The following is an 8,269-nucleotide window of genomic DNA, read 5'->3' as shown; positions in this document are numbered from 1 at the left end:
ATTCACATCTTCATTCAGCCAAATTTTGTATACTGATTTCCAAAAGTGCACCCAACACAGATGAAGAGTTACAGTAACAAATCAAATGACACAAACAAACAATATTTTTAATCAAAATACAGAAAGAGATTTTCAAAAGTAGCAGCACATAAAACATCTCCCTTGTGATCCCAATGAAGAGCACCAAAACCACCAGAGTCCAGACTTATTTAGCATCATTTCCTCCTTCAACAGGAACCAAACCAGGTATACTCAATTCTCTGAAAAACAAAATTCACCTGCCATGTCCTCATAACTGCACCCTATCAGCCACCTTTATGTAACCGCTGGCATTATCTACTGCTGCTGGAAATATAGACTTCGCATTCAATTCTCAAAGTGTTCTTTGTTCCTCACAGCACCACATAGCTGTTAGTTGCTTCCAGATTTTTTTCACAAACCATACATAGCTACCACCAAGTACAACCAACAATGCAACAAACATCAAAGTCGGATTATTAAATTTTCTTAAAATATATGCTACCAGAGAGGCTATGACCCATCCAACACCCCAAGTTCCAGCAAAAAAGCCCAACAAGACCTGCCGTCTAAGCACCTTCACCTTTGATCTGTCTATCCAGATCTCCTTGGTAGACTTAGAGTCCTTGGCTTCTTTAATTGAACTTTGCAAGTCGAAAGCCACATGTAGATAATGAAGCAAAGATGAATTGCAACATACAAACGCACCGATCAGAAAGCCAAATGTATGTGGTGGAGTGTCCGAGTTTGCAGCAGCAAGAACTATACTTGCTATTGCACCAGCACCGAAAGATGCGCTTACAAGTTGGAAGGCATCTATAAACTTAACCTCCTTTTCTAATGCAGGAACAGTACACAGAGTCCTTGGTTCTAATTCCTACAATCACAAGGAAAAAAAAATTACCACCATATATTCCTTATCTCAACCCTTAAAAGTAAGCAAAATAAAGACCCGTTAAGAAAGAGCAATAAATTAGACGGTTAAAAGGTTTAGTGGGGTTACATGCACAATGCGGATAAAGATTCAACTATAACCATAAGGAACAAGAAAAGATCAAAAACCTTTATCGAATTTTCTGGCAGCCCACATGCTTGAGTATGTACAATAACCATATGTTCCAATATGTTCTTGGGCATGCCAGTTAAACTGCAAAAATATCAAATTTAACCATTCAAAATTAGTATCACAATTTTCACCTAGTTTTGGTAATAAATGCCAGTGACAAACAATACCTAAGTTCACTTATATCCTTCTCCGTGGAGAACATTAATACTGGAAAGACATTCTCTGAATATTTCATGATCTTGCAAATGAAGGAAAGGATCTTTTCGTCCAAGCTGTCCACCTGCAAATAATAGCAATAATCAAGCTTGCAGGAAGAACAAATGGATAATGAACGTAAAATCAATAGGAATAAAATGTACCTGATCAATGAATAAAACCCCTCGTTGTGGTTGTATCACTTTTTGTTTTACTAAACTTTCAATAGCCTGCATATATCAGTTTAGACTAGTTAAATCCTTGAAACAAGGAAACAAGAATGAACTGGAAAATCCAAGAAAGTCATGGGAGGTACACCTTGTTTATAGCATCACCGCTTCTGGATTCTTTTGGATTCATTTCCTTTCTCACTAGCTTACATATACTATGTCCTCGTCTTTCAGTCTTATAGAGATCGTAAATAGTTATATCCTATAAATAACCATAACTATCAGTGATAATTTTGATGAAAAACATACTAGCATTTAAAATATAACAAAAACCAACCTGGATCTTCTCCTCCTTAAGAATCTCCCCTTTTGGAAGGGCCACGTATACATTTTTCGCATGATCTTTTTCTTCTGAAAAAGTGGGACTTCTACCAATCCTTGTCACCACTTGGTTACAGAAATCAATGCAAATAACATCTCCAATGGCTACCTAAAATGTTGAATTCATGAATTATGTCATGCCTAAGTAATCAACAATTGAATTTTACGAATTATCTCCAAAGCGGAAGCTTTGGTAAGTGGAAGTATCTATAACAGGTCCAGATGGGCAAGTGGAAGCTTTAGTAAACATACCTGTTCTTTTATAATAGCTTTTGAAAGTTGTTCACCGAGCTCGAAATGCTGTTCCTTTGCATCTGTTTTTAAGCCGATCACAATATCACAAGTAGTTTGCCAATTGATACCACTGCTACTCCCAGTTGCTTTTGATGAGATTTCAACGACCTAAATAAGAAATATATCAAAGTTATAACCTTTCCTATTCAAGGCCTCTATAACTATCTTCACAAATTAAAAAAAATGCTATCTATAAACCCAACTGCCTAACCTCTCCTTCGTACACCTTCTTGTTTTGTCTCATCTTTAGACTGACAGCTCGGCGAATAGTATCCTTCAAGATCTTTTTTAGCTCAGCCACTGGGTATTCATCTGATTCAATCATTGGGAAAAAGAGATCCTACAAAATAAAGATAAATTTCTCTTGAAATTATATTAAACAACTTCATACAAACGTTGACCAAGAGTTTCACATTGTCAAAACTACAAATTATAAGTTCTTTAGACACTATTAATGACGGTTCACACTTACCTCACTTCCAAGTTTCTTGGATATTTGATATGCCAACTCAGATTTTCCAGTTTGAAGAGGTCCAGCGAGTAGAACAACACAATTAATCATATCTTTCCGCTTTAACCTATCAACAACGGGAGTGACTAGTTTTTGTCTCTCATTGCTATACCAAAAAAGAGTTGACATTCCGAAGGCATCCTCGTTATTTGGTGCTCGAATTATAATCATACGAAGAAAAATTACACCAGGTATTTTAGTAGGGATAAATATTTCTGATCCCCTAAATCCACACATTCCTCGAGCAGCACTTAAAAACACTGACAAAAACGAGGTCTCCAAAGCACTTTTTATGAGGGAAAAACATTCAAAATCCAGCATTTGTGCCTGCAAGTTTTGATTGTTTTGATTGTTAAGAGGGATAAATACTAAAATACCATCAACTATGAGAGACAAAATGTGAAAGAAGAGAAAAGAACATACCTCAGAAATCTGTAATATTCCATACTTACGCTTTGCCAATCCTTCGTGAACAAGATTATTCACAACCTGTTATGAAGTAACTATCTATTTCAGAATGATTTCTAGAAGAAACAGTAGTTACTCTTATTATTAAATCCACCCAAAGGTAATGGTTTTCACATTCAAAGGAGACAACGATCTGCCATGGATAGTAGTCGCTAGTAGTATTTCAGAAAATATTCCTACTATCGAAGTTGCATATGAAGAATTGATACGAACATACTAACTTGTCTGAGGATCGGGCGATCAACTCAGGCAAAAAAATTATTTTCTCGGTTCAATTAATTCTTCAATTTTTTCTTTGAATTCAAGATCTCAGCTTCATGCAAGATATTCAGATACCAAAACTACCTAATTTCTGCAGTCACTGTCATGTGGTGGGACACATAGTAACTGAGTGTAGAACACAAAAGAAAAAAGCAGTTCAAGAGAATGAAACTAATAGTGCTATGCCAGTTCAACAGAAGAATGTTTGGAGAGTTAAAACATCAAAGAGGATTCCTATAGGTAATGACATATGTCAAACACCTGAAATATCTGACAAGAGGATAGAAACTGAAATCATTGATGATGAAATAGTTGATACTATTATTCCTACAGTGAGCAATACAGTTGAGCAATCTGCAAATTCACATCATAGTAATTCAGGTAAATTCCATGCTCTGCAAGATTCAGATATTGATATCTTTCCTCTAATAAGTGTTGATAAAATATTAGATATTGCTTCAAGTAGTTCTTCAGTGCTTCGAGTTGTGAATATTATTGGTGACAAGGAAGAAGGTACAAAAGAAGTTATTAAGAAAGTAGATAAACCTAAGCCCATCAGTGTCTCATTACAACAAGAAGACAAGGCTCAAAATTTAGTTAAAGAGAAAAAAGAAATGAGAAGTCCTGTATCTTCTCAAACCTCTAAATCCAAATGAAAACAATATTCTGGAATGTCAGAGGTTTGAGAAGACCTCAAGCCAAAGACATACTCATAAGTTTAGTGAATCAGTTTAGTCCAACATTATGCTGGGTTGTGGAACCAAAAATTAGATGGAATTCTAAGGACAGCAAAATTTTGATCTTTTCTGGGTTCATTCTGGAAAAGGTATGATCTTTATCCAGAATGGGGTTAGAGGAGTTTCTGATCATAGCCCTCTTCTGGGTTCTTGTGTTCATATTCAAAAGCCTAAGAACATACCTTTTAGAGTTCTTAAAATCTGGTTATCTCAAGAAGGTTTCAAAGAATTAATCAAAGAAGCATGGTCTGAGGAGGTGATTGGTAATCCAGCTTTTGTTTTCATGCAAAAAATGAAGATTCTGGAAATTAAAATTAGAGAATGGAACTGGAATTTATTTGGAGAAGTGAGACTAAAACTGCAACAAGCTGAAGAAGAGGTAAAACAAGCTTCTTTACTATCTTAAAGAAACACAGCAGACATTACTCTCCTAAATAATCTTATTACAGCAAGAGGAAAGCAAGAGTTAGTGACTCAGCAGCATAAATCTATTCCACAACAAAAATCAAGAGAAAAATGGCTGAAAGAAGGAGCTGCTAACAATAGATTTTTTCATACTTCTGTTCAAATAAGAAGGTGGTTTAGGTCTTAAAAGATTGATGGAAATAAAACAAAGCTTTTTTGATGAAGTTATTATGGAATATATTTTGGCTCTTTGGCTTCTTTTGTGACTCTTTGGGTGTTCTTTTCGTAATAAAATCTTATTCATCTGAGCAAAAAAAAAAAAAGTTGCATATGAAAATTCGCCTAAGAAGTAATAAGGTATACCTCATGGATATTGGCTGCTGATACTTTCTGACTGATCAGAAAAGAATAGATACCTTCATCTTTCCTCTGTGTAGTAATTGCTTCATCAAGATCATGAAGTGAAACATTCTGTTACAAAAGTAACTGTCATCACTTAATATAAACCAGTTTTAAACAGCAAATACACAGGTGAGTTGCAAATTAAAACAAACCTGGGCTGTCTTTATCATTTTAAGAACCTTTCCTCCAGGTTGTGGATTATTGCCTCGTGGGATGGGTGCCTCAAGGTCTGGTTCGTCCGGTGAGTTGGTTCTTGAAGAAGTATTAGTGACGGGGCCTTTATTTTTAACTGCTCCGCTCTGAATATCAATGACTATGGAGTCTTCAACTTCAACCTACAATAATTGTTAGGTTTAATAAAATTTGTCATGTCAAAAATATTTTCCTGGAACCTAAAATAAGATTAAGTAAAATATACGATTTCTATGTCAATAATTGATAATCTTACCTTTTCCAGAGCATCGAAATAAAGTTCGCCCAAAAGTAACTCCCTTGTTTCTTGGGTAGTTGCCAGATCAATGCTGATACTCCTAATAGTGTTGTTGCTATCATCGATATAATTTCGCTGGAGCTTAGTGACCTGTGATGAGAGTGCATAGATTTTGCATTAAATATTCAATGTATATTAATTGAACCTACTAAGAAGCATTGAGTTAACTTCATGATTTATAAATTCATTATAACGACGTTCGACGCTACTGGTCAGATTTTAACCAAACAAAACATTCAAAGATTAGAAACACTAAGTTAAGAGAGCAACATCCAACCTCTCCTTCATAGACCTCTCTGCTCAGCTCTACATAGAGACCTGTAGCCCTCCTTAAACCCTCCTTGATTTTATCCCGCAGCCGCTCTTCCAATCCAGATATTGAGCAGAAATAAGACACCTTGTCTGTACCATCACTAGAGGGCACTCCGCTTACTCTGCAAGTTGACCCAAGGTTGGATCATGCAACAGCGAATTTCATCATGCAACAGCGAATTTCCACCATCATGCAAAACCATGTTGCCAGCCATCTTTTGTTCTTTCATTTTGTTGACAAAAATCAAGATTTCTTCTAAATCTGTAGATAAGCGTGCTGCCATTCGAGGAACACACTTCCCATACTGCTGCAGAAGAAAAGAAAAAAACAACTCAAAAACAGATATAAGACCATCCGGTTTTTCCTAAATTTTGGCCCTCATGAAGTGTAAGTGTTTTTGTTAATAACTAGTTTGGCTTTAAGAGAAAATCCAACTATTTTGAACTAAGGAGGACGACGTGAAAGTATAATGTACTACTTCGCATTACCTCTTCATCTGCCGCAGCCACTGTCTCCGCCACCAAGAATTTCTGTAAACTTACACTATTGTAGAGAGAAGAACTTGTTGAAACCAAGGATTTTAGAAAAAAATCTAGAGCACAGCATTGCATCTCAATGGACTTAGCACTAGATCCTACAGATGAACGAAGAAATAAATCACACAATTAGCCAATGCCACCAAAGATTGCTTTTCACAGCCTAGGAACATAATACTGCTTACTTCATTCCATTAATGCCTTTGATAATCTTATATTGGTCTGCAACAAAAAAAATTGTATTTCCATTAATGCCTTCGATAATCTTATATTCCATAAAAACAAACGGGAGAAGGAAAAAGAAAACGGACGGTAATGTATTTATAGTCACCGATACTACTGTCAAACATTAAAAATTAAACCATATCTTTTGAAGATTCATAAACTATTCAACTTTATTTTATCAGAATTTCAATTTTGAATAAACAAGTAGACAGTTGATGTGAAACAGAATCAAACATTAAAAATTTTCAACCAAGATCAGACTTACCCCTCATGACTATACTTATCTACAAGCTACACCCCAAGCTATTAGGTATCGAGTTGCTAATCACTTGTCTGAGATGTTCACTCGGTACACTAAGACATAATATTTTGTATTACTAAGTTTTGGACATCCCTTTACCCGAGTTGCAAGGTTTGAAATCTCTAAAGGTTGTATTCTGTCATGCAACAAAAGACGATAAGGTGACTTCCAAAACAAAGTACAGTCAGTGACGTGATTACTTATCAGAAGACGAAGGTTGATCTGTCTCGTTCTATATTAGTGTGTTTCCATGGACCTATACCCCCAAGCCTTGAGGTTAAAACATTCAGCATTGAATAGACAGTGATTCAAAATGATAGCTCTGATTCAACATTAAATTACAATCCTATTCTGATAGTAATAATTACCTGGGTGATTACCCTATAACCTTGAATTCCATTGGGTAATTCGGCAGGTTCAGTAACAAAGACAGATAAAAAATCGTCAGGAGTTCCCTGTCAATTCAATAAAAAAAGCTCCCAAATCACAAAATGTGGCAATTGATTGTACACAATAAAGTAACTAATGCATATAATTGGAAACGGAATAAATGTGAGAGCAGGGATGAACCTTACCATTAGAGTTTTCTGGCAAACAACTTAGTGGTGAAGAATCAACGCGAGCAGAGTTCACTAAGATACATCCTGAAAATTCACTGTTAGTAATTTATTTTTCTTTCATTTCCTAAGCCATTCTCCAAAACAAAATCAACTCCATCTGAAACTAAAATCGTTTTTAAAATGCACTCATGTAGATACTACATAAACATACGAAACTCACTAGATCGGCCAAAAAAACACCTCAAAACCCTAACAGTCTCTCCGATTAAGCTAAGAGGAAAACCCCAAAAATTTTAAAAAAATATATATATATATAAATTGATACTATAGCTTAAACAAACACTTGAAACACACTTGAGATAGGAATTAATCTCTCTGATGAAGATTATTAAGAAAACAAAAGAAAGAAAATGAGAATCACAACTTACTTAAAATAAGCCCTGTAAACAGATATGAGAAGGAGAATTTCAGCTGAAACGACCTATTACAAACGCTGATTCAGGATTTCGGCTTCTTAATTCCAAAACTCTCGTCAATTCTCGCTGGTTTCTCTTCACCTCCAAGCTTTCTCTGAATCTCTCTCACACTGAAAATGAAAACGAAAATGAAAATGAAAATGGTGGAGGGAATCGCTATAGACGCAATTTTTTAACAGGGATTATGCACGTTGCGTTGCGAGGGTTTAACTCTTGTCCAAACTCTCATTCCCAACCGTTTGATCACAAGATTTGATACGTGCGGTTATGTGTCCTATAGAGCACACAGGACCTAAGAAATTTAAAATGCTACCATATACATGGTAGTATAGTCTTGTTGGAAGTGGTGAGACGGAGAATTAGGCACGATGATGATGCCAGTGTGGACTGGAGCGACCACCGGCGATAGCTCGGCTGGTCGGGAAGATTTGCTCGGCCGGAGAACCATGTCATCACCTCT

The 8,269-nt window shown here is 35.9% G+C and overlaps 1 protein-coding gene across 1 annotated transcript; it reads right to left on the bottom strand.

Annotated features, from left to right (window-relative positions):
- LOC113271788 lies at positions 1 to 7,910 on the bottom strand. Its single transcript, XM_026521706.1, has 19 exons — positions 7,762 to 7,910; positions 7,349 to 7,428; positions 7,142 to 7,228; positions 6,433 to 6,469; positions 6,200 to 6,345; positions 5,676 to 6,015; positions 5,357 to 5,488; positions 5,061 to 5,243; positions 4,870 to 4,977; positions 3,059 to 3,124; positions 2,597 to 2,962; positions 2,336 to 2,464; positions 2,083 to 2,232; positions 1,787 to 1,939; positions 1,598 to 1,711; positions 1,444 to 1,509; positions 1,252 to 1,364; positions 1,081 to 1,165; positions 1 to 895 (listed from the first exon to the last, which is right to left on the bottom strand). The coding sequence occupies exons 8-19, from the start codon at positions 5,076 to 5,078 to the stop codon at positions 374 to 376; spliced, it is 1,890 nt and encodes a 629-aa protein (XP_026377491.1). The 5' UTR covers positions 5,079 to 5,243; positions 5,357 to 5,488; positions 5,676 to 6,015; positions 6,200 to 6,345; positions 6,433 to 6,469; positions 7,142 to 7,228; positions 7,349 to 7,428; positions 7,762 to 7,910; the 3' UTR covers positions 1 to 373.
- Positions 7,911 to 8,269: the final 359 nt, after the last annotated feature.

Source organism: Papaver somniferum, chromosome 4, assembly GCF_003573695.1.
Source record: "Papaver somniferum cultivar HN1 chromosome 4, ASM357369v1, whole genome shotgun sequence".
NCBI classification, from domain to species: Eukaryota; Viridiplantae; Streptophyta; class Magnoliopsida; order Ranunculales; family Papaveraceae; genus Papaver; species Papaver somniferum.
Note: the sequence above shows the minus strand (reverse complement) of the source record. Positions and strands in the feature narration are given on the sequence as shown.

What these genes read in the sequence shown, in the direction of transcription:
- LOC113271788 (XM_026521706.1), bottom strand. An exon ending in GAATATTACAGATTTCTGAG is followed by an intron (nt 2,963 to 3,058) that starts GTATGTTCTTTT and finishes CAAAACTTGCAG; the next exon opens with GCACAAATGCTGGATTTTGA. An exon ending in CCAAGAAACTTGGAAGTGAG is followed by an intron (nt 2,465 to 2,596) that starts GTAAGTGTGAAC and finishes TTTATTTTGTAG; the next exon opens with GATCTCTTTTTCCCAATGAT.